The sequence below is a fragment of the Dermochelys coriacea genome, chromosome 8 (assembly GCF_009764565.3).
Source record: "Dermochelys coriacea isolate rDerCor1 chromosome 8, rDerCor1.pri.v4, whole genome shotgun sequence".
NCBI classification, from domain to species: Eukaryota; Metazoa; Chordata; order Testudines; family Dermochelyidae; genus Dermochelys; species Dermochelys coriacea.
In genome coordinates, this window is record NC_050075.1 from 83,012,088 (window position 1) to 83,030,196 (window position 18,109).

The window sequence follows — 18,109 nt, forward strand, 5'->3', positions numbered from 1 at the left end:
TCGAGATACACACATCACCAGCAACAGAATCTGAGGGAGTATTGAGGGGATTGCTCTCCCCAGATAGCTTCACACAAGTCTGTAATAAGACCCCACTTCTGCAAAGAGAACTGCAGGGGGAGCCAGGCGCAGTCACTGAGCCTCATTGACTTCAGTGGGGCTCTGCATTTGCATGGTTTTCTCTGCAGGATTGTGACAGAAAGCAGCATGCACAAATCTAAGTCACTAGAAGATTAATCATGCGCTAATCCTCCTTTAAGACTATGTCACTTTGAAGAACTGATGCATGCCTCAAAGAGCTTGTGGTCTAGATATGCAGGAGGTGTAAATCATCATGACTTCACTGAATTCAATGGAGCTAGGCTGAGTTACATCAGCTGTGAATCTGGCTCCACTGTTTTTAAAGTAAGCCCAAATATTTATTGCCAGTTGTTGAATTATTGTAGAAATGTGTGTGTGGAAATGGGAAAAAGGGTGAAAACAAGAAATATCAGAAATAGATTCCATATTTAATAGAAAAGATACACTTTGTCTAAATTATCCAGTAGATTTGCATAAACAGCATTTCTACCCCAAGAAATGTTTAGTTTTTGATTGATCAATACTGATTCTGAAATATGCTTATTTATTTTGGAACCTCACTTCAATGAACACGTGATACACTATGCCTTTATAAAAGAGAACCCGGCACATTCACCTTTAGCTTATCCTTCATAATGAGGGACTTAATTCTCGCTCTGACTTTAACCTTTGTGGGTAAGTAAGCACCTTATTTATCTGGATAGGTTTCTAGTAGAGACTTTTTTGAATAAAGCTTAAGAGACTAATTGTGTTCATTTATAAATATAAACTTCAAAGTTGCATAAAAGGAAAAGAAAACCCAACTGCAAATTCTCCATTGTCTAGGGGAGGAACTTTGGATATATTCTGACCTTAAGATAAAAATCTGTATTGAAAAATTAACATAATTAACTGGAAAGTATTATGCAGTATGTACTTCACAGGTTCAGATAAAAATTTGGACAGTAATTTTTTAAAAAAAAAATTTAAAATGACTCTTTGTCATAATTTCTATATTTTTTTCTCTTTCAGGGAGTCAGCATCTTAATTATGGTAAGTATTTTTCCTATCAGATTATTTCATTCTAATGAGTGCAATTGAAATATAATCTGAAAGGTGTATGAATATTTAATTTAGTTTTACAACTGCTAATGTGCTTCAGAAGTAATATAAAAATGAACAAATTGATCTTTCCTATTTGGAGCTTAGTATAATAAAATATATTCTATAGGTTCTCTATAATGTTTACTGAGCATTGTTTCTTTACAGAACCTGATTTCAAAGAAAACAAGGTTTATACATATGATTATGAAAGTGTATTTCTCAGTGGACTTCCAGACAGAGGGCTTGCAAGAGCTGGAATAAAAGTAAAATGTAAAGTGGAAATCAGTGGTATTGGGCCAAAACTTTGTCTTATTAGGGTAAGAAAATGTATCCAACGTGAAAGCTGAAATTATCTTCCTACATGACTTTTTTTCCCAAGCTTTGGGGAAATAATTAAGTTTCATCATATGTTTTGCTTACTCAAGCAGAATGTAACTGACACTGTTATTTTTTTTATGCAGTTCCCTATATTCTATTTGCACTTTGCCAGGTAATTCTCAGCTCAAGCCAACCTTGGGCTTGAAGGATTTCTTCTGCTTTGTGGTCAGGGAGACAACAGAATGTAATTTCAAATGCATAATAATTTATCACTGGATCAATTCAATTGTTCCCAAACTCTACAACCTACGATTATTTAATCTACTGATTTTGCAACTAGCAAACAAAGAGAAATAAACATATTATAGCAGCTGGATGTCATTCAATATCTGGAATAAGTATTTTTTTCTTGCTGTTTCTTTAGCTTCAGTGGGGAAGTGCTATGTTGTGCTACACTGAGATTGTATTCCTTTATTGTACGCTGACATTAACATTTTTGAGTAATTACTAAAGATTTCTGATTACATGAAAATGATTTTGATCTTTAATGTAAGCCTATGTGTGCTTCCAATGAATGTATTGAAACATGCCCCTTGCTCTGGACTGATTCCATTTAGTCTTGTATGTGTGTGGAAGAAAAATAATTTTTTAACAGATTTCACTTGGCAAATTTAAATTATAGATAGGAAAAACTAGTGGCTGTGTCCTAATAAGTGCCTGAAAAGTGCAGGAACTTTCTAACTGAAGTAGCTGCCTGCTGTTGTGTATTCTTATAGGATATAATGAAAGACAATAGGAAATTTCTCTCTTTGGTTATGTAACATGTTATGCCTTTCAGCTATAGGTGAAGTTTATTTTTATGCTGTTAAATTTAAAGCATGTGGTTTTGGAGAAGTGAATGGCGCAGAAGATTAACCTTTCACTTGTAGGCCACTGGTTCATATCCACCTCAAGTCAAAATTAATGGTGTCAGACCCCTTCCCAGTAGACAAGAATCTTCATCATAAAACCGGCAGCATAACTCTCACCCATGTTGGCAGTCTCCACTGAGAGCCCAAGTACTGAATGGGCCCTGGAGACTGAACATATATGGCCGAAGCACACTGATGGGGTAATGTGTTGCACAGGAGGCGGGGGCGGGGAGAGTTTTGCATTGCAGCAGGGCTGCAATATGAAGTGGAGAAGAGAGATCTGCAGCTATCTGAGCTTCCAACCTCAAGGTTCCCCAGTAAAATGTACAGGGAGGGACAATCCCCCCACTCTGCTTTCTAACCCCCATCCCCCACATTAATTGTGACTCTAAGAATAGCTCAGTAGCCATGTCACTATTAGCTCGACCCTTGGCTGTGCTTTGTGACTTCAGTTAGGGGGATCACATCAAGTGCCACCAAAGTTAATGCTGCTTCATACAACGTTGACTTTCCCCACAATTTACTGCAGGTCATCCACAGTTCTGATGGTCGAGTTCAGCTTAGTGTGGCTCTTCTCTGGCTCAGTTCTGTACACAGGCCAACCTTTGGGCCAGACAGATGATCTGTGAATTGAGACAAAAAATGGTATGTGCGGAAACATCCCACTCAGCCACTTTTCACATTCGCAAGTCCCCGTCATGGCTTTATCTTGAGGTATTGCTTCCTAAAATCCTAAGAAGAAAAGATAATGGAAAAATGTTAATAGGAAATCTATTTCCCCTTCTCTCCCAGGTTTATTCACTCGAAGCAGCAGAATATAATGGTATCTGGCCTAGAGATCCTTTTGCACGGTCATCTAAACTGACCCAGGCTTTTTCAGCACAACTCAGAAACCCCATCAAATTTGAATACAGTAATGGCCGTGTTGGAAATCTTATGGCTCCAGATTCTCTCTCAGATGATGGTCTTAATTTCTATAGAGGATTTCTGAATGTGCTGGAATTCACTCTGAAGAAGTCACAGAATACATATAACTTGCAGGAGGTGAGCACTCTGCTTTGATAATTATGTTTGGGTGTAATTTGAATAAGCATACACTTCTGGTTCTTCTAACACATTTATCTGAATTCAGTGTTAAGTGTATATTTACTAGTAAGCAACATCTAGACTTAGAGGAAAGTTGTTCATTTATTCTGTACCACCACTGGTAGATCTGTACCTTAATGGTCCAGAGAAATGTATAGATTTTTAATCTAATTGATTAAATGATTTCAGGAGTGCATTAACAACATTAGAAACTAAGAAAACATGGCTTGTTGGGTAGTAAAAGGAAAAAGGAAACCACTCTGAAAGCTATAATGTTAGCCTAAAAAAATGTTAATAATACATTAAAATAAGCTTAAACCCTCAGCATATCATTAACATTTCATCTAGAAATAATAGCAATTTGATGTATCTAAGAAATCATGTATACTTTAATCTCCTTTAGGTCCTATTTGAGAAGGAATATAGTACATATGCGGTTGTGTTATTATAATAGCATTTACAGCTGTATTTAATGTTCTGTTGGAATTTCCACTGTTTTATGGGTTTTAATATATTTTGTAGTCACCCCACAGATTGAAATTCACCACACAGATTGAAATGTATTTAGTTTTGCATAAATATATTTACATTGATGAGGTTGGTTTTCATTTCATTGATATTATTGTGCTTTCAAAATATTTGTATTGCAAACGTAGATCAAAACTACTTTTGTTTACTTGATATGATCAGAAAAAGGTTTGGAAATGAGCTTCAGGATCTCATATTTTTCACAATATTTGTTCCACCCGCAGCACCATATTGAGACCTTGCAGCTGTAGTATATGCAGTATTTTGCAATGCCTAGTTGCCCATCTTCATTATTTCTAAATGAATTGGTTACATATGGTAGTCCATTGCCAACCTGCGCAGATGGGGTTAGCTACTGAATTCTTCTCTGTGTTTTCATTATTTTACTCAGTCATTTACTGACTAATAAACCTTGGGATCTTTCCCTGAGGATCTCAAAGCACTTTACAAAGGAAGATAGGCATCACGATAGATCCCAAAACACAGAAGGTGAACCTGAGCTGCAGAGCATGACTCTGTATTCCCTGTGCCTCCTAAACTACCCTGAGGTCAATAAAAGTTTGGGGTATTTAAGGAATGCAGAATCAGGTGATAAATGGCTTACAGGACATCACTTAATTAATGGGAGTTTTAACTGAAGTCTGCAAGATCAGGTCCCGTACCTCTAAGTCCCTGGAGTAATTGTACACTACAATTAACAAGGAAAAGTCAGGAAATGAACCATTCCTCCCTGCCAAAATACATTCACTTATCTCCCTTTAACATTAGTAGAAGTCCTGTTCTCTGACTGAAGAGAACCAATACACCTTATACATATAAAATCTTAAAGTAGTATTAAACATCTGAGTTAAACCTTCAAATGCAAGAAAATCCACAGTTAAAGCTCCACTGTTCTTAACTAATGTGTAATTATTGCTGCTCACATTGTGTGTCAGATTATCTGCTATTCTGAAGCCTCTAATAGAGGAATGTATGAGCTGAGATTAGGTATAATGGGATTTTTAAGGACAAAGTATCAGCCACAACTCAAAAATCTCTTGCTTTTGAAGTTTAATTCTGACTGATCACATTATTTCAACACATATTTATTAATTTTTCCAAATTATATCTCCTATTCTATAGTCCCTAATTGGAAATTGATACAAACCTCCCACTGAGTCGAAATTTTGTCCCACTGAAGTCAGTGGGAATATTGTCTGTGCTTTTAATGGGACTCCTGCTTTGGCCCTTTGACAGTATATGCATGGTTTTTAAATATGATCAGAGCATAGTAGATCTCCATGTTAGGCATCCAGCAATTCTGCATCAAGAGCAGCATTCTCTGAGAGCTGATTGGTTCTAATTTTTGGCAGGCTGGGATCGATGGTGTTTGCAATACAACCTATGTGATTCAAGAAAACAGGCGAGCAAGTCAAATCTACGTGACAAAATCCAAGGACCTAAACAGCTGTGATGAGAGAGCTCAGATGTTCACTGGTGCTGCATACACTTGCCAATGCCCAGCCTGCAGAGAAGTAAGATGGATTTATATTTAAATACATTCTGATTCTTCTGATTCTTCTCTCACATGCATTCATTTTGCACCCATTTAACTACATTGGCTCCTGATTTAGACCACTAAGCAGAAGGCAAATCAGGCTTGTTATATCTAATTATCTATATTTGCTTTCTGCGTGGTATTCATGTGTATTGGCAATGCAAAGCCTCTGTATCACATTATGCCCTCAGAATAGGGGTACATATGTCTCGTGCTGTCTCTGTTCAGAACAAAATTCTTCCCTCTCAAAAGAATGATCAGTTGCTTAAATTTAAGGAAAGAAAAGTTTATGCTTAAAATTCTTAGCAGCATGAGCAATGGGATTGAACTCCATTATGTAAATATGCTAGCAGAGTTCACATAAGACATTAATGGGAATAGTATAGAGCAGGGTGGCCAATCTGAGCCTGAGAAGGAGCCAGAATTTACCAATATACATGGCCAAAGAGCCACAGTGATAAATCAGCAGTCCTCCAGTAGCTCCCCCACCCTGCTCCCAGAGCCTCCCACTCACTGGCAGCCCCACCGATCAGCACCTCCCCCTCCTTCCCCGCACCTCCTGATCAGCTGTTTCGTGGTGTGCAGGAGGCTCGGGGTGGGGGAGGGGAGGAGTGAGGGCATGGCAGGCTCAGGGGAGGGGATGAGAAGGGATGGAGGTGGGCAGGGCCTGTGGCAGAGCCAGGGGTTGAGCAGTAAGCACCCCCCAGCACCTTGGAAAGTTGGCGCCTGTAGCTCCAGCCCCAGAGTCGGGGCCTCAGTACAAGGAGCTGCATATTAACTTCTGAAGAGAAGTGCATATAATGAATATATTGGCCACCCCTGGTATAGAGAGTAGCCCTGCAAAAAAAATGGGTCACACTGGATGGTATAAGTGGTATTTTCTGAGCCTACTATCTATGAATTCTATTCACAGTTAAATAACTTTCTATTTGTCACTTTTTCATTCTGTAGAAAAACAAGTATTCCCGGGCAACCACTACTTACAATTACAAAATCAAATCTTCCCATGAGGAGGCTTTAATTGTACAAGCTGATGTCCAAGAAGTCCATCAGTTCACACCATTCAATGAGGTCACTGGAGGGGATGCTGTCGTAGAAGCAAGGTATTGTGCGTCTGCATAGCTGATCCAAAATTACATATCCCTTTAATTCACTAATTCAGCATCTAAGTAATCTAGTCAAATTCCCTAACTGAAATGAAACCTCTGCAACTACCACATGTTGACTGGCAATATTACATTATATAAAGCCTCAACCAGGTAATAAAAAAAACAAGCTACACTGTTGGTCATAAATCTGAAACATGTGCATCACTATCCAAATTTTGCTAGCTAAAGTGGGCAGTATTTGATGAGTTTATTTCTCTGGGATATTTGATTTATGCCTTAAAAGCCAAGATAAATGAAATTTGATCTGAAAAAATGCAAACTAATGTATTTGTAGTAAAATACTCTGACACATAGTTACTCACTAAAAGAAAGATCCCTAGAAAACCACGTCATTGAAACAGACCCATGTGAATATTCACAGCAGTTTGAAATTTGCCATGTTGCCAGTGCCGTTATGGGTATGGCTGATTGAAAATTTTCCATCACAACTGCTTTTGATGGGTAACTGGGGTTTTAACCAAAGAAATGTAACACTAAAAGTGTTTGCTGTCTGTGGAAAATTTTGAATTTATGTCAAAAGCTTTGTGGCCAAAACCTGAAAATATTTGGCTGAAAATTTAAATCTTCCGGTTTTCAGCTGAAATCCAAAAAGATTCATGCTTTTTTATGATTTTTTTTTTCATTTTCTACAAAATTTTCCACAGAAACAAATTATTTTATGACCAGCTCTAGTTATGGGCTTTTTATACAGAGGCATCATGTCACAAAGTAGGGAAGAGAGAGAGTTCTTTTTATCACTTAGATATATTTCACCTCAAGCTAGATCCTAGTTTATGTCAACTAACATTGCTCCATAAAATTCTGTGAGGAACTGGCCCCTTCACTATAGCCTATGGGTCTAGGCACTGCAATACCAGAAAGATAAGGACAAATTAGGAATTCAGAGAACTGCAACAAAAATGAATAAAGGGCTGGAGACCAATTAATTATCAAAAAGGAGTATAAGTGGGCATGATAACTTGATTAAACAGTGAACAAGCGGGAGGGGGGATAGGATAAGGTATTTTAAAGAACTTTTACGCTCTAAGGATCAGATATGGATACACATTTGGGTGGTGATGATGGAAGGTGTTGAATGTATTTAAATAGCTTTAGTTATTTGACAAATGCTTTCTGGAGACCCAGACTGCAGACCCTCCTCTTTCTACCCCTTAGGTGGTTGGCCAATTCTGCTGGACAGTTCATGGAGAATAGGAGCAGGGAGCAGAGCAAACCCACTACTGAGTTTCTTTTCCACTCTTTTGGGGGCATCAAGCAGCCCTTGAGGAACAGGAAGGAAGCAGTCTTTGCTCTCCTGAAGTCAGAGGGCCAGGTCCTAAGTGGGTGGAAATCAGAATAGGTCCATTTGCTTCAAGAGAGCTCTGCTAATTTACAACAGCTTAGGATCTGGCACCTGTTCTGCAATTATGCCTGACCCTTTCCTGGGTTCGCAAAAAGAAAAGGAGTACTTGTGGCACCTTAGAGACTAACAAATTTATTAGAGCATAAGCTTATGCTCTAATAAATTTTTTAGTCTCTAAGGTGCCACAAGTACTCCTTTTCTTTTTGCGAACCCAGGAAAGGGTCAGGCATAATTGCAGAACAGGTGCCAGATCCTAAGCTGTTGTAAATTAGCAGAGCTCTCTTGAAGCAAATGGACCTATTCTGATTTCCACCCACTTAGGACCTGGCCCTCTGACTTCAGGAGAGCAAAGACTGCTTCCTTCCTGTTCCTCAAGGGCTGCTTGATGCCCCCAAAAGAGTGGAAAAGAAACTCAGTAGTGGGTTTGCTCTGCTCCCTGCTCCTATTCTCCATGAACTGTCCAGCAGAATTGGCCAACCACCTAAGGGGTAGAAAGAGGAGGGTCTGCAGTCTGGGTCTCCAGAAAGCATTTGTCAAATAACTAAAGCTATTTAAATACATTTTTCATATAAGTCAGAAGTAAAATATCAAGAAATGTAATACATTTGGGGTTAGATTTTCAAAACTGTTCACCGCTGGCCTAACACTGCAACCACTGAAGTCGGGGGAGTTTTACTATTATTTTACCTTTTAACCCCACTTTTAGGCCATGGCTACATTACAAAGCCTATGCCAGCCTATACCAATCTCCAATGTAGATTCAGCGTATGTTGAGGGGTTCTCCCAGTATACTAATACCATCTCCCTGAACAGCATTAGCTAATGCCAATGAAGAGTGTGTCTGCTGGCAAGATGCATCTACATTGGGGTATTTGGCATAGTTGTGTCACTAGATTTATTTTCCCCCTTCACATTCCCAGCTGACATAGTTATGCTGATATAAGTTTTAAGTGTAGACCAAGCCTTGATATTCATTTTCCCATATATGCACATATGCTTCTTCCCAATACTTCAGAACTGAAGGTATATTATAGATTTGGCATGTCCTGGAAGCGGGAGAGAAACCTGTCTGAGTGTACCTGGCATTATACTTTCGGACCCCAATGCCCTTCCAGTAATATTCTATAACTTTTCTGGAGATGAAACATCTTGTATTGAGCTCCTACTGGATTGTCTATTGAGTATTTTTATAATATTTTGCAAAGATCTTATGAAATTCTGATAGAAACAGTGTGTGGAATGTTTCGAAGGATCTCTGTAGAGACTCCAAACTGAACGTACCAATTTTCTATGGAGGTTTTAGAGACTCTTCAGTACAATCATATATCTACTGGAATGTTCTCAGATGCTCACTACAAATATCTAAAAGTATTATATTGTCCTAAATGGACTATTTAAATGTAATTGGCAGGATAGGACACATCCCTTTAGCCACAAATACGGCAAGGATAAGAAATGTTTACAAAAACAGCCTTTCGTTAAAACTGCTTAATGATGAAGGGAGATGGTTTGGCTCAGTTTGAAAATCTTCCAGATGTTTGGATGTTTTTCCATAGTATTTGAATCTCTTTGCTTGAGAAATCATGTTGGAAATCTCATTGGAACATTTCATCTTATGAAAACCCCAGGACATTCTGCTTAGAGTTGGGTCAGTAATAATTTAAGAAGAGACTGTAACATTTCTTGCCATATTTCACTTTTTTCACTTCCATTTGAAACTAGAAAGTGCAGAGGTGTATAAGAACTCTCAGGAAACCTCTAGACAGGCTTAAAATTCACTGATGATTTCTGATGAAGGATCAAGTCAGTTATTTTTGTCTGAACTTCAGTACACAAATGTACATATACTCATACATGTCCTGTGATCTTACCATGAGAGGTTCTGAGTATTGGGAGTTGCAGGTTCTCTCAGGATAAGGCCCTCTCTCTGGACTTCAGTGCATATGTTTGTGAATAACTTTGCATCTTGATAACAAAACACTTTTGTAAAAATACATAATAATATTAAGAGCACAACTTCTCTTCATTTTGCACACTGGGTCTCATGATGTTATTTCACTGGGTTTCTCCATTGCAGGCAGAAGCTGGTACTGAGTGATGTGGAAAAACACTCCCCAGAAGTCCCATCAACAGAATTCCGGAAACGTGGATCACTTCGGTACCATTTTGGCAGTGAATTGCTTCAGCTTCCCTTCCAGTTATTCAAAATCAAAAACTTGGAGAGTCAGGTAAAATTAATTGCTTGAAGTAAATATTTTGCTGTAAATTGGTGCTGATGCATGTGGGAAAGGGAACATATTGAATCTTGCTGTATATTTTAATTTTCTTGCAGATAGTGGAAAACCTGCGGTATCTGGTAGAGCACACACATGAGCGGGTTCCTAGTGATGCTCCACCAAAATTCCTGCAGCTGGTACAGCTTTTCCGGGCAGCAAATGATGTTATCTATGAGTCAGTTTGGAAACAGTTTTCTAGCCGGCCTGTATATAGGTAATAGTAACTTTAATTCTTAAAACTATGATTGAAGATCTGAAATTAATGTGTTCAGATGCAGATCTGGAAAATGATCATTGTCTTTCCTATTGCAGGCGCTTGATTTTGGATATAATTCCTGCCGTTTCCACTCAGAGTGCAATCAGATTCTTAAGGCATAAAATTGAAAGGCAAGAACTCAGTGACTTGGAAGCAGCTCAGGCAGTGCTTATGGGCCTCCATTTAAGTACACCAACCCGTGATGTGATAGAGGAAGCTGTGGTAGGATATTTTTACACTCTCTATTCTTTCTTCATCAATTCTAACATCCACTGTATTACTCTTTTGGCAAGATTGCAAAGGCTTTGAAAATACAAAGGTTTTATATCCCCTAGTGAGGTTGAAAAGAGTTTATTTCCTGACTGTGTTGGCAGGGTGGAAGCAATCAAAGGGACATAGATGAAGCCAGAATGAAACAGTTGAATATTCTTAAGTGATGTAGTTTTAATGTTGCAAACAGATTTCTGGAATTCTTTTGTCCAAATTAACTTTATAGTTAGATCAAGATTGGTAACTCGGGGGCCTCACAACAGCTAGACAGTAAGAAATACATGTTTTGCTTTATCAGAATATATTGGGTCTGATTGTCCTAGCAAGACTGGTATAAATCAGAATAATTTTGCTGAAGTCAAGGGAATTATGCCAGTGTGGAATGAACTTGTGTAAGAGAGAGTAGAATCAGGCTCATTATAAAATTTTGTACCTATTCTGCCATTAGAAGCATATAGGCATTTCCTCTTAATTTCAATGAGAGCCATGCCTCTAACTTGGCAAAACTTGGCCCTCTATGAATGTCAGCACAGACCAGTTATTAGCATGTTCACCTATAGGGCAGAAAGTGATGGATTCAAGTCTGATGTTATAATATGGTTTCATGGTAAATATGCCCATCAGTCTGAATTATTGGGATATATTTAGTATCCATCTTAGTTTTTTGTCCCTACAGTTCAGGCAATTATAAAACCACAAAGAACATTCATAGTTTTATAAATACTATGTGCTCCTCAGTTCTCAGTAAAATTCCCTACTAGGGTGATTTTTCACCCATTGTATTACAACAAGAACTTAATACCCAAATCAAAATCTGGGATTTCTCAGAGATACTGCATGGTCACTATGTGAAATACAGTAACAGCCACTGATCAGCTAAGAAGCCAGTCTTTCAGGGAATATCAATTGCTATGCATTGCCTTTTCCTGCATGCGGATTCATATAAAATGTACATAAATGCAAAGTAAAAATTAAATTATTTCTTGCTAGTGAGGGTAATATCCAAATATTTTCTCTCTAGCTCATCCTGAAAAAGACACATCCACGCTCAGATACTTTCCTTCACAGAATTGCCTATCTAGCCTATGGCTCATTGGTTCACAAGTACTGCTCCGTTTCAGACTCCTGCCCTGAGTCAGCTCTCCAGGTACACAGCCTGAGTTTCTTTAATTTATTTTTTAAAGGAAAAATTGTAAATGAGACAATTAAGGTTGGAAGGACAAAGCATATCATTCTGGACGCTTTCATGGCACCTTTTATCTGAGGCTTTCAAAATGCTTTATAGTGAAGTCTCATGACACACTTCCATGGTACTGATAAATATAACCATGTAAGAGATGTGCAAATTAAGGAACACAAAGGTTAATTCATTGCCTAAAGTCATGCAGTGAGTCAGTTGTAGAGCTAGGAACAGAACCCAGAAATCTTGGCACCCAGTCATCTACTTAAACCAAAAGACTACACTGCCCACTGGCAATAATAATATCTAGTTCTTATACAGCATTTTTCCTCAGTATATCTTAGAGTGATTTGCAAAGATGTTAAGTACCATTTTCCCCATTTTGCAGATGGGCAAACAGAAGCATAGAGGGCTAAAGTGACTTGCAAAAGGTCACCCAGCAGGCCAAGGGCAGAGCCAGGAATAGAATCCAGGTGTCCTGTACTGCAGTGTAGCACTCTTTCTCCACTAGGCTACACTGCCTCCCCGCTAATTAAGACAAATGTTATTGGAAAATGGGAAGTGTTTAAAGCAAAGCAAGGGGTCAGACAGGAAATGTTTTAAATTTGGATTTGCCTATTAGTATTATCCTGTGCAAGTTTTGAGCTAGATTAATAAATCAAAATATGATGTCTTAAAAAACAAAAGTTGCTCTTTAGGCCTATCTGATGTATTGAAAATATTCTATAATACTTTGGCTCTTTTTATTCAGACCTTGTTTGTACAGTCAGAAGAGTTATCTACCATGCAAGAGTCAGTTCTAGCCACACACTCAGAAATGACAGCTGTTTAGACCACAAGTACAAATCCTACCCAAAAAGAAAAGGAGTACTTGTGGCACCTTAGAGACTAACAAATTTATTTCAGCATAAGCTTTCATGAGCTACAGCTCACTCACGAAAGCTTATGATCAAATAAATTTGTTAGTCTCTAAGGTGCCACAAGTACTCCTTTTCTTTTTGCGAATACAGACTAACACGGCTGCTACACTGAAACAAATCCTACCCAGTGACTAAAAAATGTTAGGGTTTTCTTGCTTTACAAGCAGCAGAATGAAATGGCCTGGTGGTCTCCGTATAAGTCCATGCTACAAAAACTGCCATTCCAGTTGGCAGATATTGGAACCTTTATTAACCATCTCATAAAAGAGACTAATGACAGAATGGGCCCAAAGACTAGTCTGTCTTCTTGCATCTAGGGGGGTTCTTAACCAGATAAGGAAAGATTTTCAAATGCACCAATGCCAGGTTCCTAACTCCCATTGAAAGTCAATGGAGTTGGGTCCTAACTGCCATTTTTGCCTTTATACATCTAACCCATCATGTTTAAGGTTTATTGGTGAGGAACTGTGCATTGCTGCTGTCTATGCTGTACTTGTTCCAAAAACATATTCACAACTTCAGTCTTCAGGGATAAAATTCCAGCAATTTCTATGAGCACTAAATGCAACTTAAAATACTTTCATTAAATTATTTGAACAAACTAAAACTTCTCAGCCACCCCCTCAGGGTATGTCAACAGAACCGAATTGGAACTTAAACCCTCCTTTTGTTTTTTCAGCCACTATATGATTTTGCAGCTGAAGCATCTGGCAGGGCCAAGGAGGAAGAAATGGTCCTGGCCCTGAAGGCCTTTGGGAATGTAGGACATCCAGCCATTCTAAAGCGCATCATGAAGTTTATGCCAGGATATGCACCTGGTGCTTCTGATCTCCCAGTCAGGGTTCAAATTAGTGCAGTGATGGCCCTGACAAACCTGGCCAAGAGAGACCCACGAAAGGTAAGGAAACAAAGAATCCCTCTTTAGCATGTTCTATAAGCTCAACGTGTTGTTTCTATTTGTTGCAAGACAGGGGTGGCATTTTATACATATATCTGGTGGTTTTCTTTACATTAATTCCATTATTCATGTGTGGGAACCTCCAATTCCATATGACACATTCATCTTCAGTATTTCAGAATGCACCGAATAGCTTAGTATAAGGATTCGTTCATTATTCTGTTGTTGGGCTGTTGTCAGCATTTGCATTTTAAAATCTTATTTTCCAAAGATACATGAGAGATAAGTTACAGATCAAAATGTATTTAGTGTTATTTCAACACTGGTGTGAGAGAGCAAAGCAAGGTTTTCCAAAGATTTATATTAACTATATATTGTCAGGTTTCAGAGTAGCAGCCGTGTTAGTCTGTATCTGCAAAAAGAAAAGGAGTATTTGTGGCACCTTAGAGACTAACAAGTTTATTTGAGCATAAGCTTTCATGAGTTACAGTTCACTGCATCCACTGAAGTGAGCTGTAGCTCACAAAAGCTTATGCTCAAATAAATTTGTTAGTTTCTAAGGTACCACAAGTACTCCTTTTCTTTTTATAGATTAAGTGTCACATCTAATCATTAATCAGGGCCATATCTTAGATAGATATTGATATCTCATAGATATTGCAGATTTGAATCCTAATTATGAATGTATAGACATTGTGTGTGTTTAAGCCATAAACAGAACATTTATTAAATGTGACTTTTGTCTTTGAGTTACATTATGATCAGGCAGCACAAAATAGTCTCTTACTCCACAGATCTGGCTTTACGGCTCCTCTCACCTGAAAACAGTCTTATTCTCAACCAGAAACCTTAAGTTTTCAAGTTTTACTTACATTCAAGATTCCTTTTTAATCACTCAGTGTGGAATATTGTTGTTTTCTTTTCTTTTTCTTTTCTTTTTCAAAACAAAAAAAAATTATATGGTTTTAATTAATCTTTACGTCAGCTTCACCACATCCCACTGAGGCTTTAACAGGGTTTCTATTATACCCAATTTTTTTATATGTTGTCTTGATCCCATATATTGGCTCCAGGGTAAGCCGCTCCAGAATGTGTTTTTAGCAGAAAAAATAAGGAAACAGCTGCTAGGTTGCATGAGATATATAAGCAGGGAGATGGGGGCTGAGCCATGGTTTCTTCTTCAGAGGAAAAGAAAAAGCAGCTTTGGTGTTTCAAAGCGGTACTGTGGCTGTGATTCCCCCTGACCCCAGCACTCCTCATGTGGCCCAGGCAGTTATTTCATTACATTTATTATGCACTTTCTGGAAAAACCCTAATCTGAAGTATTTTAATGCCCATGACTGGTGTTCCACTGTGTAAGAAACAATGTGAGCCCAGGTTTGTGGTTTACTACACACACAAATTTGCACTAATCAGTCCTACCAAGTGGCCTTTCATTTCACTGCTTAATTTGAAATAGTTGTGCACATTTTGGAAATATTTGCATCCTTGTAGTCACCTTTATTTTAACATTTGCTAATCCACATCACTGAATTAACATCAGGTCAGTTAGAGCGTGAGCATTAAAGTACTTTGCTGAGAATCTACAAGTATCTATGTGGGGAAGAGATTTCTGATAGTAGAGGGCTGCTCAGTCTAGCAGACAAAGCTATAATGAGATCCAATGGCTGGAAATTGAAGCTAGACAAATTCAGACTAAAAATAAAGGCACATTCAGGGTAACTAACCATTGGGACAATTTACAAAGTAGGTGGTGGGTTCTTCATCACTTGAAGTCTTTAAACCAAGACTGACTGGCTTTTTAAAGGTTTCAGAGTAGCAGCCGTGTTAGTCTGTATTTGCAAAAAGAAAAGGAGTACTTGTGGCACCTTAGAGACTAACAAGTCTAACTAACTAACAAGCTAACAAGTTAGTCTCTAAGGTGCCACAAGTACTCCTTTTCTTTTAGCTTTTTAAAGGAATTGCTATAGTTCAAACAGAAGTTCTGGGTTTCATGCAAAGGATGAGGTCCTTTGGCCCAATAAGGTCAAACTAGATGGTCATAATGGTCCCTTCTGAACTTAATATTATGAACTTTGTTGCCACATTACTTGCAAGAATTAAATGGAAAAAATAAAGCATGGATTTTATTTCTAACACAAGACTTGTACTACAATTATGGTAAAGGGTGGGAAAAGATGAATAGTTAATTGCAAATGTTCAAGCAAACAGAAACTTAAAATTCTATTTCCTATTTTCAGGTACAAGATATTACCCTAGAGTTGTTTCTAAACCACAGAATTAATCCTCAAGTCCGAATGATTGCTGCATTTGTTCTGCTTCAAACCAAACCAGGTCTTCCTGTCTTGGTGACTTTAGCTAATGCTATGCTAAAAGAACCTAGCATGCAAGTGGCAAGTTTCATCTTTACTTCCCTGAGGGCTCTGGGCACAAGTACAGCTCCGGATCTCCAAGTCGTGTAAGGGCACTATACATTATTTCTCTAAAAAAGAAACTTGCTTTCCTGCTAACTGCAATGGAGATGTTAATCTGGTACAATTCACTGAATCTTTCAGGGCTTCTGCCTGCAGAATGGCTATCAGAATACTCAGCCCCAAACTTGATAGACCTGGCTATCGATTCAGCAAAGTTTTCCGCTTTAGTATGTTTAGAGGTAAGGCTCAGATTTCTCCAACTATATTAATCACCTGTAGGCTTTGAAATAAAATACACATAAGTTAAGGGTTGAGGGAAGCATACAAGCCATGGGCCCAGTTCTATAGATTCCTCAACTGCTTGTCAGTTGCACATTGTACCTGCAAATTCTTCCATCGTCAGGAATATGATGCCATAGCTAAGGATCTTCCCTTTAAAGAGATTTGTATACATGTGCATTTTACGTTGTACACAGCCAGCCCAATATAGCTTCCATGATGGGCTAGGAACAATGCAGACATAGGCCAAGTTTTCAAACCATAGTTGGGCATCAAAACTGAATATAAGTGGTCTGATTTCTAAAAGTGCTGAGCCTTCACAACTCCCCCTGAATTCAAATGCAGCTGTGAATGTTCAACACTTCTGAAAATAGCTGCCCATCTTTAAGCATTCAAGTTTGAAAATATTCAGACACAAACATTTCTTTTTCCGATGAATAACTAAGATTTACGTCCACAGCTTTTGCTTGCACCATCATACCCTTAATTCCCCTGTACAATACAGTAGATCCATGCATGGAATCCTATTGATATGCCAGTCCTGTCAATGGGAGTTTCATGCACAGGTCTATAGGCAGTGTATGGCCGTTAGCTGTATGAAGAGAGAGAGCATGATAAGAAGACACATGCTTGCTCAACCAGATTCTAGCTATTTTCATGCAAGTTATATTTTATAATGGTGAGTATTTAAGCCCCCATACAAATGACCATGACAGCCCCAACAATTTGGCATATGTAGCTGGCAGACTAGGGGGCTTATATCTATAAACACAGTCCCTCTGTATTTGGATGTTTTTATCACTTTTGTAACTCATCAGGATATTTAAAGCTACTTTTGTAAAAAATCAATGAAAAACAAGTCCTTGAAACATTCTAAACCTAGAGTGAGAAATGTAAATATATTTTGTTGTTATTGAACATTATTAATTTATTATTATTATTATTATTTTATTATTTTATTGCAAAGCCTTGGTAGTTTTTGTTATTGCTCTGCCTTTATTTCATGTATTTTACATGACCATTTAATCTGCTCTGCAATGAAAATAAGTATAGTACATACCACAGTGACCACAGTAATATATGATACACGTTTGCTACCTTGGAGATGCAGACAGAGAGTGCCTGAAGAAATACAGTCACTAATACGTGCTATGTGAACTTTTGTACTTTTTAAAATGCATTCAGGGAGATACTCTAGAAATTATTACAGAATTAAATAAAACACATTTATTAATATTTTAGGGTTTCATTTTTTTGAGCATTGCTTTTTGTCAGCACTGTTTTTTTCTATCAGTCTCTCAGTCTTCCTCGAGATATGTCATCTAGTCAGATGCATTTATATGTATCCACATCTCTCCAGATTTAATGGCTACAGTGCATCATATGACTGTGCCGACACAATTTTCCATTGGTAAATATTGGTAAATATTTTCTCAGAAAACTAAAAATATTGATACTCAAGCTGTATGAGTTACTGACACACATTGATGGAAAATGTCCATGCTCTCTTCAAGTTAATACATTTTGTGTAATCATCTAATCATTTACAAGCATCAATTCT

At 38.0% G+C, this 18,109-nt stretch overlaps 1 protein-coding gene across 1 annotated transcript in view; it reads left to right on the forward strand.

Annotated features, from left to right (window-relative positions):
- The first annotated feature begins 716 nt into the window (after positions 1-716).
- LOC119860520 (vitellogenin-1-like) overlaps positions 717-18,109 on the forward strand; it is a 45,981-nt gene continuing 28,588 nt past the window's right edge. Inside the window, exons 1-13 of the mRNA XM_043491128.1 lie at positions 717-756; positions 1,093-1,113; positions 1,330-1,481; positions 3,186-3,437; positions 5,360-5,521; positions 6,496-6,647; positions 10,133-10,283; positions 10,388-10,545; positions 10,644-10,809; positions 11,879-12,004; positions 13,637-13,855; positions 16,096-16,313; positions 16,411-16,508. Of these exons, the coding sequence (XP_043347063.1) occupies positions 717-756; positions 1,093-1,113; positions 1,330-1,481; positions 3,186-3,437; positions 5,360-5,521; positions 6,496-6,647; positions 10,133-10,283; positions 10,388-10,545; positions 10,644-10,809; positions 11,879-12,004; positions 13,637-13,855; positions 16,096-16,313; positions 16,411-16,508 (1,915 nt within the window). The remainder of the gene's footprint in view (positions 757-1,092; positions 1,114-1,329; positions 1,482-3,185; positions 3,438-5,359; positions 5,522-6,495; positions 6,648-10,132; positions 10,284-10,387; positions 10,546-10,643; positions 10,810-11,878; positions 12,005-13,636; positions 13,856-16,095; positions 16,314-16,410; positions 16,509-18,109) is intronic.